Source organism: Entelurus aequoreus, linkage group LG19 (genome assembly GCF_033978785.1).
Source record: "Entelurus aequoreus isolate RoL-2023_Sb linkage group LG19, RoL_Eaeq_v1.1, whole genome shotgun sequence".
In the NCBI taxonomy this organism is placed as follows: domain Eukaryota; kingdom Metazoa; phylum Chordata; class Actinopteri; order Syngnathiformes; family Syngnathidae; genus Entelurus; species Entelurus aequoreus.
The window spans coordinates 28,825,411-28,844,243 of NC_084749.1; the positions used below are offsets into that span (position 1 = coordinate 28,825,411).

Here is an 18,833-nt window from a genome sequence, read left to right on the forward strand (position 1 = left end):
GATGTAGCCATAAGCTTTTGTCCTGTGTATAAAATCTAAAAGCAAGAAACTAGCTACATGTTTTTAGGTGTTTGGCTTGTCGAGCCATCTCCTGAAATGAACATTTACAGAGCTCAAGTATGTTCAAATGAATGGTTAAACATTCTCAATGTGCCATTTTGCTGTCTTAATAACCACAAGTCTCTTGAATGATGCATTTTCATAATCTGGCCCTCCATCAGCTTTGTCACTTTCCTAAATGAATACGTAATAAGCAAGCTAGTTTCCTGAGAACCTTATTTTCTTTACACAGGCAGAATGGTTTTAAAGACTGTGACTACAGCCTGTACAAATACACTTTCATTGATTGATTGAGGATGGAGCAGCACTTTTGTTGTGCGTTTGACGACAAGTGTTTGGGGGAGAGAACTTGTGTCAAATTAAACTTATTTCTCGCCTTTCATGCTTGTCTTTTTTTTTTTGGACTTTCACAATGTTATGTCAGACCCACTCGACATCCATTGCTTTCGGTCTCCCCTAGAGGGGGGGGGGGGGGTTACCCACATATGCGGTCCTCTCCAAGGTTTCTCATAGTCATTCACCGACGTCCCACTGGGGTGAGTTTTTCCTTGCCCGTATGTGGGCTCTGTACCGAGGATGTCGTTGTGGCTTGTACAGCCCTTTGAGACACTTGTGATTTAGGGCTATATAAATAAACATTGATTGATGATACTGAACTCACAGCAGCCATTGGTCATCTTACAAGACTCTCGGTTGCAGTGTATGTCAATCAAGTGACTACTGTGACGTTTGGATTGGTAATAGGTTGTGTCTATTTTTTAAATGGGTCATATTATGATGTACATACCCACCAAAATGGTGGGTATGTATGTACACTGGGCAAAATGTACACTGGAAGGTGTCCAAATCTATTTTTGCCAGTTGTGGTGTTAGTCCATCACAAAACATTGTTGTTTCACGCTGTAAGAGGAAAAATGTGCAAGTTTGACATTTGAAAATATTTAACTCAAACAAGCACCAATGAACTGAATTCTCAACCTACACAATCAAGATGGACATAATTAGAATAATAATTTAAACAAGACACAACACGAATCACTTTAAAACAATTACTTTATTTTGGATCCACCTTTGTTACTTATTTTACAGATATACCCTACAAAGCCTTAATGTAATGAATGCAAATGCATTTATACATGCCTAATACAACAATTGAATGCCATAAATGTTCAACATTAAGACCCCACAGCCTACCTCCATGCAGTTAAATATATACGCCGAATGATGACACTTTAGACCAGGGGTGTCCAAAGTGCGGCCCGGGGGCCATTTGCGGCCCGCAGGTCAATTTTTAATGGCCCCACGGCACATTTTAAAAATACTATTGGAAAAAATTAAAAACATAAAAAATGGTATAAAAGAGCAAACAGGTGAAATGTAACAAGAAAATGTTGCAATGTTTACTCTAATAACACAAAGCTGCCATGCAGGCTGTTTCTTTCTTTAAAAAATAATAATGACTCAAAATCAATGTCATTATTAATTATTGACCTATTCAAGGCTCCAATTATGTCATATTAAATATTCCACTATGAGATATTTTTTGGGGAAAATGTTGCATGTTTTGTATTTGCCATATAAAAAACTGAGCTTTTTTTTTTTTAAAGAAGGGCCTCAAACGAACAAACGAAAAACATAAACAACAATAAAATGTATAATTGGCGGATAGATCTGAAGTTGAGATTATTGTGTTAAAAGTAAACAGTAAAAAAAATTTATAATCTATTTTTTAACACTTTAATGAGTAGGACCCTTCCTGTTTTTAAGTGTCATTGCTCAAAAAATAATAATGAATTAAAAACAATGGTGTTATGAGTTATTGACCTTTTTTAGGCTCCAATTATTATATAATGTCAAATATTCCACTTAAAAATTTGATTGGGTGAAAATATTGCATATTTTGTGTTTTTTCCATAAAAAAACTGGGTTTTCTTTGACAAAAAGAGCATACAACTTAAACCTTTAAAAACGTTATATTGACAGATAGACCAAATGTTTATCTAGAGATTTAAAACTTGAATAATAATAATAATAATAATACTGAATAATGACACATTTTTTATATTTTTTTTACCAAAACCCTTTGGGATCAAGCTTGAGTGGAGGCCTAAATGTATATTCTTTATACATATATTGTATTGTTTTTTTAAATAAAAAATATCAAAATGGCCCCTGCTTGCTTTGATTTTTCAGTTTGCGGCCCTCAGTGGAAAAAGTTTGGGCACCCCTGCTTTAGACAGAACAAGTATAAAGTTTGTCTTGAGTTAAACACAGTAAGCAATAAAATGTGCAGAAATACACATTTCCACATTATTTCATGTCAGCTAAAGACACAGACCAAATAAAACCACATATCGATGATATACTGAGCCTTAAGTCTTATTTTGCAGTCTAACTACATCATTAAACCTCTAATAGCTTTTTAATAGTTTATAAATGATCGTTTATTAATCCTACATTATTAAATATGTCTTATTTATAGTTGCTAAATTGCGAGGTGCGCAATGACCGGTACAAATTAGCAATTCTCACTTGATTAAAATGCACGAACAACAAGTGGAATTAAAACCACCATAAGCTGTTTATTTATCATATTACTTCCTAGTTTGGATAGGCAAAATTTTGTATATTCACAAGCAGGGGCGCCGCTAGGGATTTTGGGCCCCATGAAAATAATCTTTACAGGGCCCCCTGTATTATAATTTCATCATCATTAGGGGCCTCTCTGGGCCCCCCTCCATCATGGGCCCCTAGAATCCGTCTCCTTTACCCCCCCTTTTCGGCGCCCCTGTTCACAAGTGTTGTATCAACCATCTTGGATCACGTTACAAATCCAGTATCCACTCTTGCGTTGTCAGTGCTATGGTGGACGTTCCATTAGGACAGATTTCACTTCCCCTGTCGTCACCGCTGTGGGCGTTCCCTAAAGGGGCGTAACATTAAATGTCTTCTGTAGTCGATGTACTTGGTCACTACATGATCGGTTCAGGAAGACACGATCGGTCAATGCATGCGCTAAGACAACATCACTTATTTTTTGACTGATTTACGGCGGTTATGTTCGTGTTCTCCGAGTTCACTGTTACCATATTTTTTTTGTATTCTTTATTTAAATAACAATGTCATGTGAAATATTTCAAACGAAACAAACTTTACTTAAGAATACATTTATTTTGAAACTGTACAGATCCGTATAGCAACCTGAACGATGTGCTCAGCAGCCTTAAATGGCAAAGAAACCAATCTTTTTTTTACTACTTTATTTACATCAATTCACATTACTAATCATTTAAAAGTCTATTTTTTGTTAGGTCGCAGATATAGATTTAAGTAACAGAAAGGGCCTTATTGAGAAAAAAAAAAAAACCGCGATCGGGGTTAATGGCGTCCCCATGCGTCATTTATTGCAATGACAGAAGAGTGAAAGTGGTTGAAATTGTGGCAATAATACTCCAAGGTTTTGTTTTTTTTAATCTTCTTCTTGTTAATGTTTATATTCTTGGTCCATTTTACTCCTAGGTAAGCTATTTTTATATACAAAACCAGTGAAGTTGGCACGTTGTGTAAATCGTAAATAAAAACAAAATACAATGATTTGCAAATCATTTTCAACCTATATTCAATTGAATAGACTGCAAAGACAAGATACTTAACGTTTGAACTGGTAATCTTTGTTATTTTTTGCAAATATTAGCTCATTTTGAATTTGATGCCTGCAACATGTTTCAAAAAAGCTGGCACAAGTGGCAAAAAAGACAGACAGTTGAGGAATGCTCATCAAACACTTATTTGGAACATCCCACAGGTGAACAGGCTAATTGGGAACAGGTGGGTGCCATGATTGGGTATAAAAGCAGCTTCATTAAATGCTCAGTCATTCACAAACAAGGATGGGGCGAGGGTCACCACTTTGTCAACAAATGCGTGAGCAAATTGTCGAACAATTTAAGAACAACATTTCTCAACGAGCTTTTGCAAGGAATTTAGGGATTTCACCATCTACGGTCTGTAATATCATCAAAAGGTTCAGTGAATCTGGAGAAATCACTGCACGTAGGCGGGAAAGCTGAAAACCAACATTGAATGCTCGTGACCTTCAATCCCTCAGGCGGTACTGTATCAAAAACCGACATCAGTGTGTAAAGGATATCACCACATGGGATCAGGAACACTTCAGAAAATCACTGTCAGCAACTACAGTCCGTCGTTAAATCTGTAAGTGCAAGTTAAAACTCTACTATGCAAAGTGAAAGCCATGTATCAACAACACCCAGAAACGCAGCCGGCTTCGCTGGGCCCGAGCTCATCTAAGATAGACTGATGCAAAGTGGAAAAGTGTTCTGTGGTCTGATAAGTCCACATTTCAAATTGATTTTGGAAACTGTGGACGTCAAGTCCTCCGGACCAAAGATATATAGATATAGATATAGACGCAAAGTTGAAAAGCCAGCATCTGTGATGGTATGGGGGTGTATTAGTGCCCAAGGTATGGGTAACTTACACATCTGTGAAGGCACCATTAATGCTGAAAGGTAGATACAGGTTTTGGAGCAACATATGTTGCCATCCAAGCAATGTCTTTTTAATTGACACCCCTGCTTATTTCAGCAAGACAATGCCAAGCCACATTCTGCACGTGTTACAACAGCGTGGCTTCATAGTAAAAGAGTGCGGGTACGAGAATGGCCTGCCTGTAGTCCAGACCTGTCTCCCATTGAAAATGTGTGGCGCATTATGAAGCCTAAAATACAACAACAGAGACCCCCGGACTGTTGAACAACTTAAACTGTACATCAAGCAAGAATGGGAAATAATTCCACCTGAAAAGCTTCAAAAATTGGTCTCCTCAGTTCCCAAACGTTTACTGAGTGTTGTTAAAAGGAAAGGCCATGTAACACATTGGTAAAAAAAAAACCATGTGCCAACTTTTGTGTTGCTGCCATTAAATTGTAAGTTAATGATTATTTGCAAGAAAATATATTGTCTTTGCAGTGCATCCAATTGAATATAAGTTGAAAAGGATTTGCAAATCCTTGTATTCTGTTTTTATTTACGATTTACACAACGTACCAACTTCACTGGTTTTGTACAAAACATGAATAAAACATTAAAATATCAGTGAACGTGACGTCGCAGAACGACCGTCGTAAAAAAAAATTGCCAGTCCAATAAGTGACGTAGTATTTGCACACGCGTAAAACGATCGTGTCTTCCGGTACCGATCGTGTAGTGACAAAGAGTTCCTACTAAGTAGGAGCGCTTGATTTGTTCACCTTAACCCACATAGTATTGAAACATATCTGTTATCGGTGCTATTTTTATAATGTTATCAAAATATCAGTGTGACGTCATAATTCTTGATCTTGATCCGATGATTATCCGTCTGATAATTATCATGCACCCTTAGTAATTAGTAATGATGATTTATGATTATCCCAGCAATATTTAATGAAATATTTTAGAGGCGTAATAAACTAGGACATGCAGACTATTGTGTACAATCTCCTGAGTCATAACACATGACAGTTCAATTGGGGCCTGTACCCATCTGTGACCCTCCAGACCAGTGGTTCTTAACCTGGGTTCGATCGAACCCTAGGGGTTCGGTGAGTCGGCCTCAGGGGTTCGGCGGAGGCCAAAACACACCCACTCATTGTGTAAATAAAAACTTCTCCCTATTGGCATATTACAGATTGATTGATTACTGATTTGCAGGTGTGTAATTTGTTGTGAGTTTATGCACTTTGTTGGTTTTGTTTTTTGAACAAGGTGATGTTCATGCACGGTTAATTTTGTGCACCAGTAAAAAAAACATGGTAACACTTTAGTATGGGGAACATATTCACCAATAATTAGTTGCTTATTAACATACAAATTAGCAACATATTGGCTCTTAACTAGTCATTATTAAGTACTTATTAATGCCTTATTCGGCATGGCCTTATTATAACCCTAACCCTCTAACCGCGACCCTAACCCTAACAAAATAACTCTAAATTAAGTCTTTATTACTTAGAATATGTTCCCCTAGTGTCCAAATAACTCTAAATTAAGTCGTTGTTACTTAGAACATGTTCCCCATACCAAAGTGTTACCAAAAACATAACTTTGTCTTGAATTTGAAAAAAAGTTGTATTTATTTTTCACTAAAGAAGGGTTCGGTGAATGTGCATATGAAACTGGTGGGGTTCGGTACCTCCAACAAGGTTAAGAACCACTGCTCCAGACTCTCAACTGCACCCAACTATTATTAACTGTCACATTCACTTAATGTGTTTATGTGGTATAATATTTGTCTGAAGGTTGGCATCTTGGCGCTTTGTAGTTTAGTAGATTTTTGTTTGTTTCCCCTTTGTGCAGTATTTAACATATCTTTAATCTGTCACCATGTTGACGAAAGATCAGAGTCCTTAGACTTGCATGAGACACTCAAAGACTGAGAGGAATGAGAAAATGTTCCCTGTGCTCATTAACCAAAATTTCCCAGCTAAGATGGAGGGACGAGCTTATTACTGCCGATATTTCAGCCTCCCCAATGAGTTTTAATGTATGCTCTGATAAGTTAACTATCTGTCCTTCAACTTGCACATTTCTCTTATCGACTCCCACATGCTTCTAGAGTCAGCTTCTAAGAGGAGCACGAGCGCAAACTTAATTTAAGTTGAAGATGGGAGAAGTTGGCAAAAAGTTGTCTAAATAAAGATCAGCTTGCAATGTATGAACAAAAGTATTGGGACGCATGGCTGTATAGTTGAATGTACCTTTTCGGCCTGATATACTAAAGGTTAACACATGTGCAAACTTAATAGCGCACGCAAAGCTGATCTACTAAACGTGTTCGCAGAAGATTGCATCTCTTAAGTGAGCAATGTAAGGAGGGCAATCCATTTAGCGCAGAGGTCCCCAACCTTTTTGGTTTAATGTAGGCGTTGTTTTCACGGACCGGCCTTCCGTGTGGGAGATAAATACAGCAATAATAAGTGCATGAAAAATACAAGTCACAATAACGCTAAATTAGTGGTGATGAGATGGAAATCAGTCCTTGGCTATAATCTGGAGCATACACATTTACATTGTATATGTTGATTGATGTGCATTGTCCCATGTAACAAAGATATAAATAATATATCAAACTGCAACTTCCTATCGGGAGTTTTCTAATACATCTATAAACAAGCTTATTGTTGTGTCTAGTGCAGGGGTCCCCAAACCGGATCCGGCCCGCCAGCGTCCAAAATCCGGCCCTCGGGAAGTCTCAAGTTTAAATTAAAAAACTATATATTTATATATATATATATATATATATATATATATATATATATATATATATATATATATATATATATATATATATATATATATATATATATATATATATATATATATATTTATTTATTTTTATTTTATTTTTATTTTTTTATTCAAATCTGTCCTTTCCGATCCATTTCCATACAGTACAGGCCAAAAGTTTGGACACACCTTCTAATTGTAATGCATTTTCTTTATTTTCAAGACTATTTACCTTATAGATTGTCACTGAAGGCATCAAAACAATGACACCTGTGAAGTGAAAACCATTTCAGGAGACTGCCTCTTGAAGCTCATCGAGAGAATGCCAAGAGTGTGCAAAGCAGTAATCAGAGCAAAAGGTGGCTATTTTGAAGAAACTAGAATATAAAACATGTTTTTAGTTATTTCACCTTTTTTTGTTAAGTACATAACTCCACATGTGTTCATTCATAGTTTTGATGCCTTCAGTGACAATCTACAATGTAAATAGTCATGAAAATAAAGAAAACTCATTGAGAAGATGAGAAGGTGTGTCCAAACTTTTGGCCTGTACCATGTGTATATATATATATTTATATATATATATATATAATTTAATTACAGCCATGCCAAATTGTTTTAACCCAATGCGGCCCCCGAGTCAAAAAGTTTGGGGACCCCTGGTCTAGTGGGACAGGTGAATGTTAAGTCGAAGAAAATGTGTTTATTTATAAATTATTTTATATTTTGTGCGGCCTGGTAGCAAATGCGTCACGGACCGGTATAGGGGACAGCTGATGCGACCCCAAAAGGAATAAGCGGTAGAAATGGATGGATGGATGATTTGTCTTCATGAATATGCAGAAAATATGCTGATTATCGCAACTCCCTGAATACTGGGAGTAGAAAATGCACATATAGTCATTTAGCACACGCAGTGTGATTTATCAAAACATCTAGAAAGGACATGCAAGCTGGCAGTTGTGCAGAAATGGCTTTGAGAAAACAGGTGATGGCTCCGCAGCTCTGTCCTACGTATGTGAATCAACATATTTGGACTGTCAAAAATAATAATAATATTTAGCAATTCTCCTTGGGGATTAATAAAGTATATCTGATTCTGATTCTGATATCCATCCATCCATTTTCTACTGCTTTCCCCTCTCAGGGTCGCAATATCATTTTCTAATTATTCAGCCACTGGATGACATATGAGGCTGATCAAAACAAATTCAATCTATTCGTTTGGTGCCTGCCGGCCTGTTTAATGACTTTTGTTATTGGCATATCTCCTATATGAAAAAAAAAGTTTTGCAATATGCATTTTCTTGCGTCTGAAACATTCCAGCGCGCATACACAGTTATTACAAGCATCTTCCAAGAGCGCACCTTCAGCACGCTAAAAAAAAGTGGGTTCATTGTTATGTTGTAAATGTCCAAAAATAACGCCACAGGTAAGAGCATAGTAATATGAATGTGCAGTAAATGAGTGTTTCCATGGTGAACGCTGCGTAGTACACGCAAAACCTCATTTAAATGAGGCGGTCTGCACAAGTTGCCTTGTCTTCGTACGTAGATCACACACCAACTAATAATACACACAATGTAATAGTTTGCTAACTGTTTATTGTGTGGTATTTGGATTTTAGTAGCTCAGGCCCTTTGTGTCTGAGACTCACCATCTGTTGTAGTTCGTCTCGAATATGAATATGAATATAAACTGTCCCCATAAAGTTTAAAAAAAAGTACTTAGGCTCATTTACACCTTGTATTTCATCAAAAACATTGCCATTTAATATTCACTCCCTCTGCTTGCTCCATGTTTCTGTGCCTGCAGATGCCAAGGCCTGTCCCTCCAAGGATTTCCAATGCCGTAACGGAAAGTGCATAGCGCCGATCTTCGTCTGCGATGGCGACGACGACTGTGGAGACGGCAGTGATGAAGAAAAGTGCTCGGTCCCCAGCTGCGACCAGCACGAATTCCGCTGCAATGACTCGGAATGTATCCCGGCACTGTGGAGCTGTGATGGGGACCCAGACTGCAAGGATAAGTCGGACGAATCCATGGAGCGCTGCAGCAGGAGGACCGAACCCCAGAAACCTCGGTGCATGGTGAACGAGTTCCAGTGCGGGAGCGGAGAGTGTGTCCGTATCAACTGGAAATGTGATGGAGACGCAGACTGCAAGGACAAATCCGATGAGTCAAACTGTCGTAAGTAGACTTTTGTGTTCATTGTAGGGTTGTACGGTATACCGGTATTAGTATAGAACCGCGATACTAATGAATCATATTCGATACTGTACTATACCCCCCGCGACCCCGTCGTCGTCACGTCATGACATTGCTGGTTTATGAGCAGACGAGCATGTTCGGCGGCACACAATCACGGAGTACTTGCAAGCAGACACAGTGTGTAGACAGAAAAGGGAGAACGGATGCATTTTGGCTTAAAAACTAACGATAAAGGTGAAGTTTTAACACTGAAACCCACCGGAAGAGGTGCTTTAAGTCATGGCTAGCTAGCTAGCGGCGAACGTCCATTCGCAGTCAGCAGTGTTTTTAGCTACTTCTAAATTACTAATGCTCGCCTCCATGGCGACAAATAAAGTACCGCATTTTTTCCGCACTATAAGGCGCACCGGATTATAAGGCGCACCTTCAATGAATGGCATATTTCAAAACTTTGTTCATATATAAGGCGCACCGGATTATAAGGCGCATAGAATAGACGCTACAGTAGAGGCTGGGGTTACGTTATGCATCCATTAGATGGAGCTGCGCTAAAGGGAATGTCAACAAAACAGTCAGATAGGTCAGTCAAACTTTATTAATAGATTACTAACCAGCGTTCTGACAACTCTGTTCACTCCCAAAATGAATAAACAGCTGTTTTATTATTTTCCCCGAGGTAAAGTCAGTGACGTGGTGTTTTGTTTATCTTTTAACAACAGCAAGGTATAACAAGTAGTGCAACATTTGCATCACATAGTAGAGGGGAACTTTTCCCTGATTCAATAAACATGTAAAAAACAGTGACACTGTTACGGTAAATCAAACGTTAGTGCAATCACAATATAGTAACACTCCAAATAGTGCAGAGCAATAACAATATATCAATAACTCAACGTTGCTCAAACGTTAATGTCACACAACACAACACACAAAATAAACACGTAAAGCTCACTTTATGAAGTTATTCCTCATTCACGAATCCCTCCAATTCTTCTTCTTCAGTGTCCGGATTAAACACCATTGATTCGTTTATGTTAAATTCTCTCACTGCTGCTCTATTCCCGTGTTCTACTGCGTGACTGATCGTCTTAAGTTTAAACTCTGCGTCTTAAGCGTGTCTCTTAGTAGGAGCCATTTTTGGGTTAGAAGCGCTTCTTCTACGAGGAAAAAGAAGTTGGCGGCTGTTTACCGTAGTTGCGAGACCTAAACTTTATGAAAATGAAGTTTAGGTTTGTTGTGGCTCAATATTGGTCCATATATAAGGCGCACTGGATTATAAGGCGCACTGTCAGCTTTTGAGAAAATTGGAGGTTTTTAGGTGCGCCGTGTAGTGCGGAAAATACGGTAAGTTTCTTACAAGTATCATCCCTGCAGGACAAGGAATAGCTAAACATGCTTCACTACACACCGTAGCTCACCAGCGTCAAAATGTAAACAAATGCGATTGGTGGATCTACACCTAACATCCACTGTAATGATACCAAGTACAGTAGCATATCTAGTCGATACTACTATGATTACGTCGATATTTTTTGGCATCACAACATCTTTTTTCGTTTTTTTTTAATTTATATTATGTTTATAAACTCAGGAAATGTGTCCCTGGACACATGAGGACTTTGAATATGACCAATGTATGATTCTGTAACTACTTGGTATCGGATTGATACCCAAAGTTGTGATATCATCCAAAACTAATGTAAAGCATCCAAACAATAGAAGAATAAATGATTTTAAAATGATTTTATGACATTTTAACAGAAGTGTAGATAGAACATGTTAAAAGAGAAAGTAAGCAGATATTAACAGTAAATGAACGAGTAGATTAATAATTCGTTTTCTACCTCTTGTCCTTAATAATTTTGACAAAATAATGGAATGATAAATGACACAATATGTTACTGCATACGTCAGCAGACTAAATTAGGAGCCTTTGTTTGCTTACTTACTACTAAAAGACAAGTTGTCTTGTATGTTCACTATTTTATTTAAGGACAAACTTGCAATAATAAACATATGTTTAATGTACCCTAAGATTGTTTGTTAAAATAAAGCGAATTATGACATTTTTTGTGGTCCCCTTTATTTAGAAAAAGTATCAAAAAGTACAGAAAAGTATCAAAATTATTTTGGTACTCGTACCAAAATATTGGTATCGGGACAACACTAGTTCATTGTAATGAAAAAGTAGATTTAGTCATAGGACATATTTAGTGACTTGCAATTAGGCTGCAACAACTAATCGATTAAATCGATTAAAATCGATTATAAAAATAGTTGGCGATTAATTTAGTCATCGATTCGTTGGATCTATGCTATGCGCATGCGCAGAGGCTACTTTTTATGTATTTATTTTTTTTGATTTTTTTTATAAACCTTTATTTATAAACGGCAACATTTACAAACAGCTGAGAAACAATAATCAAAATAAGTATGGTGCCAGTATGCTGTTTTTTTTTCAATAAAATACTGGAAAGGATAGAAATGTAGTTTGTCTCTTTTATCCGATTATCAATCGATTAATGGAAGTAATAATCGACAGATTAATGGATTTTCAAATTAGTTGTTAGTTGCAGCCCTATTTGCAATGAAGTTTATGGCTGGTTGGGCACTGACCCCTTTGGAGCTTTTTTAAAAGTTTCAATTTGTGTGCTCTATCCAATGTTAATTAGGGGTGCACTGAAATAAAAAAAACATTGACCGAAAACCAAAACACAGAAAGTAATGATTATATAGTACTGTATCTTATGATGATACATATTGTGAAGCCAGTACTCAGCCCCAATTACAGTAGATGTTGGAGCATTTAATAGGAAAATGTAATGACTCTTGTTGGGTTCCCAATGGATTGAAGAAAGCTCAATGCTAACTTTGTCATTATGATGCCAGATTTGGGTTGCCATGCAACTGCAGTATCTGGAAAAGCAGTGAAGCCGATAGTGCTTGTGTAACAGTGTGTGTTTGTTGTACTGTATGTGCACGAGTGGGAGGTCCTTTGATGAAGCATAAAGCCCATCTGGTGTCCTCTTCACCGTTCGTGGAGATGATGGCAGCCTCACGCAACATGAAAAACTCCCAAAGACAAAGATCGACGCAGGGGACTGAGTGTCATGTAGCAGATGTGGCCAACATACCTGCACTCATAACATCAAATGGAGAACTAATTGCACAATACCGGACCCCATCTGCCATGTTTGTAGTGTGTAGTCATCAAACAAATCTTTTTTTATTGTTATATCAATTGTGTATTATCTGTTTTGACAAATACAAAATAATTTTGACTAATGAACAACCTGTGATGTTTTTTGTTTTTGTTTTTTTGTTTTTTTGGTGTTTGGGTTGTGGTTCAAAACATGGCTTAAGTAACCCAGATTGCAAATTAATGATGGTATAATTGTAACTGTGTCTAAAAGCCTGCTCATAATAGTTGCATTAGTTGGGGGAGGTTGGAGGTACGTGCCAAATGATATGTATTAGTTTAAAATGATTGCCTAAGCTAGGAGAGCTGTAAAACGAGCAATGAGATAATCACTGCGCATATGCACCTTGTTCTCCCCTGCTGCGTCTCTTTGAACTTTAATAATTGCAGAAATATATCCCCTTTTTTCGGTTGTATTTTATTTCACGACCTAGGAATGAGTTATTTCTAATGCAAACTACGCATATTGGATACAAATGAGATATGTGCAACAAAATAAAAAACAGATTTTGCTGGAAGCAAGGCAATGTTAATCAAAATAATTGATTAATACAATCAGCAGGTAATAAATAACCATGAAAGGATGATGAGTATTTTTCTTGGTGATTGGCTTTAATCAGCTGAGCTCGCGTCCAGTTTGGCAAGAGACTGAGGACATCTTAACACAAGTGTACATATCCCACAATGTTCATCCAGCCTTTCTGAATGTCTATGCTAAACTGGTACTAATAGACACTAATAGACACACGTATTGAAATATTGGGACACCTTTTAACCCTACAGCTTTGCCTTTTCATGGAAGTACAGTTTGTATAAGAATCGATTATGTTCGCCTCCCATGGCAGAGACATCTCCCAAACACCATGTCTGAATAATTAAACAGCAAGTTAAAGAGGTAATCAATTTAATGAACATCCCCTTTGCTGTTGGAGCAGGCCCGGTTATATGCCTGATAATACAGTTGGAAGAGGATTCATAAGGCCCCATTGATCACAGTTTACCTGACACATGAAACGTGACGAATGGGGGAGTTTTGAATACCTCAAAATGTGTTTTGTGGCAATTCCCACTTTGACCAAAGCATCAGTTGCTATGTAGAATGGCACTTTCCATCGTTTTCAACAGACTGCGTTGCAAAATGATTAACCCCGCCTTTCCTCTCTCGCGAGAACCACCCAGGAAAAGGGCCATATGAATCCCTTCCCAACTGTAATAATGATTTATTTAAAGTGAATACAAATCTTCAATAACAAATGTAAAATGTAGAGATGTCCGATAATGGCTTTTTTGCCGATATTCCGATATTGTCCAACTCTTAATTACCGATTCCGATATCAACCGATACCGATATATACAGTCGTGGAATTAACACATTATTACCGTATTTTTCTGATTATAAGTCGCACCGGCCAAAAATGCATAATAAAGAAGGAAAAAAACATATATAAGTCGCACTTTGGGGAAATTTTTCGCCAGTCCCTTACAAGTTTCTCGCTTACTCCAAACTTTCTTTCTGCTGCTCGATTGCCGTTTTCTACTGCTTATTTCACTACTTCCAGCTTGTAACCTGCAGCATATGATTTCCTTTTCGGTGCCATTTTTGTTCAGAAAATCCTCAGTTTTTTATAAGTTACCGCCAATGTTGAAATGATCAATTTTCATAGGTATGGAAGTAGTAGCAGGTAGCATCTTTTTTTTCACAATGCACTTCTGCCATGACCCGCCCCCGACACATTTTTATTGGTTGACGTGTGTGTGTGACGATTGCTGATATACGCCTAGTCTCTTACGTGAATGAGATAAATAATATTATTTGATATTTTACAGTAATGTGTTAATAATTTCACACATAAGTCGCGCCGGAGTATAAGTCGCACCCCCGGCCAAACTATGAAAAAACCTGCGATTTATAATCCCAAAAATACGGTATGCCTAATTTTGTTGTGATGCCCCGCTGGATGCATTAAACAATGTAACAAGGTTTTCCAAAATAAATCAATTCAAGTTATGGAAAAAAACGCCAACATGGCACTGCCATATTTATTATTGAAGTCACAAAGTGCTTTTTTTTTTTTTAACATGCCTCAAAACAGCAGCTTGGAATTTGGGACATGCTCTCGCTGAGAGAGCATGAGGAAGTTGAGGTGGGCTGGGGGGCGTGGGGGGGTTGGGGGGGGGGGGGTTGGGTGAGGAGGTAGGGAGTAGCGGGGGGTGTATATTGTAGCATCCCGGAAGAGTTAGTGTTGCAAGGGGTTCTGGGTATTTGTTCTGTTGTGTTACGGTGCGGATGTTCTCCCGAAATGTTTTTGTCATTCTTGTTTGGTGTGGGTTCACAGTGTGGCGCATATTTGTAACAGTGTTAATTGTTTATACGAGCACCCTCAGTGTGACCTGTATGGCTGTTGACCAAGTATGCATGGCATTCACTTGTGTGTGTGAAAAGCCGTAGATATTATGTGATTGTGCCGGCACGCAAAGGCAGTGCCTTTAAGGTTTATTGGCGCTCTGTACTACTCCCTACGTCCGTGTATAGCTGCGTTTTAAAAAGTCATACATTTTACTTTTAGAAACCGATACCGATTATTTTTAAACCGATACCGATAATTTCCGATATTACATTCTAAAGCATTTATCGGCCGATGATATTGGCGGTCCGATATTATCGGACATCTCTAGTAAAATGTGTTGCTAACTTTACCATTTGTCTGTGTTATGTTCCTCCAGCCGTGCTCACGTGTCGACCTGATGAGTTCCAGTGTGGCGATGGTTCCTGTATCCACGGCACCAAACAGTGTAATAAAGTTCACGACTGTCCAGACTACAGTGATGAAGCCGGCTGTGTCAACGGTAAGAAGCACGCCACAGAAAATAAAGAAGAATAATGCCACTTAGATAAAGCATGTCCTAAAATCGCATGCGATAAATAGTGACATACTCTTGTACTTGCATTTGTATTTTGTAGTCCCTTATCTCTCTTGAGCTACCCTTAAAATGTATCTATGAAATATGTAAGCCCTATAAAAAAAAGTAACACATGACTGCACTTGGCTTCACTGGTTAGCGTCGTCATCTGGTTTTACATTTAAAGAATGCATATGGCGAAACAGACAGATATAATAAACAAATAAAAATAAATGTTTTGAGCATAAAAAATGCAAGGTAAAACAAACCTTCAAAATGTCATTGAACATACGAACTTGGTATCATCAGTAAGACGATCTAGGAAGGCTCTGTTTCCCTTTTAAGTAGGGGTGAAACTAAATATCAGCATTACATTATACTGCATTGTTGTCATTCATGATACGGTATTTGTGTTTTGTGTACATATTCAAGAATTCAAGGAACTTTATTGTCATACCAATATTTAGTTCTTGTCATCCCAGATTTAGCCCACAGAGTAACACAAAAATGTTAGTATGTACATAGTATTTTTAAATAGATTAGGATATAAATGGAGTAGGTTATAAATAGCAGAAATGATTAGGAATATATTTTGAATATCCATCCATCTTATTCCGCTTATCCAAGGTCGGGTCGCGGGGGCAGCAGCCTAAGCAGGGAAGCCCAGACTTCCATCTCCGTAGCCACTCTGTCCAGCTCCTCCCGGGGGATCCCGAGGCGTTCCCAGGCCAGCCGGGAGACATAGTCTTCCCAACGTGTCCTGGGTCTTCCCCGTGGCCTCCTACCGGTCGGACGTGCCCGAAACACCTCCATAGGGAGGCATTTGGGTGGCATCCTGACCAGATGCCCGAACCACCTCATCTGGCTCCTCTCGATGTGGAGGAGCAGCGGCTTTACTTTGAGCTCCTCCCGGATGACAGAGCTTCTCACCCTATCTCTAAGGGAGAGCCCCGCCACCCAGCGGAGGAAACTCATTTCGGCCGCTTGTACCCGTGATCTTGTCCTTTCGGTCATAACCCAAAGCTCATGACCATAGGTGAGGATGGGAACGTAGATCGACCGGTAAATTGAGAGCTTTGCCTTCCGGCTCAGCTCCTTCTTTACCACAACGGATCGATACAGCGTCCGCATTACTGAAGACACCGCACCGATCCGCCTGTCGATCTCACAATCCACTCTTCCCTCACTCGTGAACAAGACTCCGAGGTACTTGAACTCCTCCACTTGGGGCAAGATCTCCTCCCCAACCCGGAGATGGCACTCCACCCTTTTCCGGGCGAGAACCATGGACTCGGACTTGGAGGTGCTGATTTCCATATATTCTGAATATAATATAATAAAATAAAACCATACAATACATTGTGGTCCTGGTGTGCATATATATATATATATATATATATATATATATATATATATATATATATATATATATATATATATATATATATATATATATATATATATATATATCAAAGTAAAAACGATGACAGAAAACCAAACCAAATAAAAGCCCAGTTCAGCACAGTTAGGTAACGTGTTCATGTTAATATACATATAATGAACAATTGTATTTGAGAACATCTTTCATTATATGAATACTGTACATAAATGTGTATACATCCATTTTGTTTACTGCTTGTCCTCATTTGGTTTGCGGGATACCGTATACTGTGATATAAAAGAAAACAAAACAGAAGTAAACCGATTATCAACAGTTTTAAAGGGGTAGGATTGGATCATCTTATACTCTTGTGCTTCTTTCTACTCCAGTTTGGATATGTTTACAACATGTTTTTCTTCTATTGTGTACAGTTAGGCCTCGCCACATTTCACTTCATATATTGCAGCTTCGCCACATTGTTTTGGGAGGGGGAAGTATTTTTTAAGCATATTTTACACGTTTGCCCAAATTAGGCATTTTCAAACACAAAATGGCTTAATGAAGTAAAAATACTACGGTTGTATTGGCCACTAGATGAGACCAAACCAAATGTTAGCAGGCTGTTCAGTATCGTGGCCACTGATTGGCTCTTTCTCAGACAGCATTACTATATTGGATTAATTGAATAGCTTTGTTTGATTAGGACAATGCATATTGAGCAACAAATGCGCAAAGCATCACCGTAAATATGCCAGAATTAGCTACAATAGCAACATTTCATCTGTTGCCCTAACAGGCACACATGTATAGACAATATCATGTGTACATGACTATGACTTACAATAAATATTGACAATGAAACAATCAACATAAGATGAACACCTGAGCATGCACATTACACATGGGAACAAGACTGGTTTGTCATTAACCACTGTTTTACTCTTTTTTTTTTGTAACATTATATTATTATTAAGGCTGTCAAAGTTAACGTGTTAACACGTGCGATTAATCACGTAATTTATTCAGACCGCCCATGCTCCTTTTACCCGAACTGCCAATGGTTACCTTAAAGGCGGAGTAGGTTGCTTTTGGGTCAGTGATTAGGGCAAGTCAAAAGTCACTGCAAAGTGTTCGCTGGAAAGTTTCTCTTCAAAATACTTAGACTTAGACTTCCTTTTTATTGTCATTCAAATTTGAACTTTACAGCACAGATAAGAACGAAATTTTGTTACATAAGCTCATGGTAGTGCAGGATAAAAAAGCAATAAGGTGCATATATAAATAAATAAATATATATACATAATATATAAATATATATATATATAAACTAAATACATATATATAAATAAATAAATAGATTACTGTACTGATAAATATATTGCACTTTTTCACATGCATCCACGTTTATGGATGAATGTTATATTGTCTTTTTTATTCCAGCGAGTTAATCCATTTTGGGGGGAGTTGAGGGGATAATTTAATTATGATGCGTTCAGAAGTCTTACGGCCTGAGGGAAGAAGCTGTTACAGAACCTGGAGGTTCTGCTTCGGAGGCTGCGGAACCTCTTTCTAGAGTCCAGCAGTGAAAACAGTCCTTGGTTACAAATACACCCAGAACTTTAGATAAAACTGTTAGCAAGTTTTAAATAAATAAATGATGTACAGTCAAGTAAAACATTTAAAAAATGTTTGCGTATGACAATATGACAATAAAATTGCATTTCTGTCAGTATATTGATGTCTTTTTAAAATGTTGCATGCTAGTAATTTACTGCGATTAATCCAAAGGC

At 37.9% G+C, this 18,833-nt stretch overlaps 1 protein-coding gene across 8 annotated transcripts in view; it reads left to right on the forward strand.

The window, feature by feature from the left end:
* The window catches only part of lrp8 (low density lipoprotein receptor-related protein 8, apolipoprotein e receptor), a 410,737-nt gene that overhangs the window by 256,943 nt on the left and 134,961 nt on the right, over positions 1 to 18,833 (forward strand). For all 8 annotated transcript variants that reach the window (XM_062028225.1, XM_062028222.1, XM_062028224.1 and 5 more), the window contains exons 5-6: positions 9,167 to 9,541; positions 15,486 to 15,608. In XM_062028225.1, the coding sequence (XP_061884209.1) occupies positions 9,167 to 9,541; positions 15,486 to 15,608 (498 nt within the window). The remainder of the gene's footprint in view (positions 1 to 9,166; positions 9,542 to 15,485; positions 15,609 to 18,833) is intronic.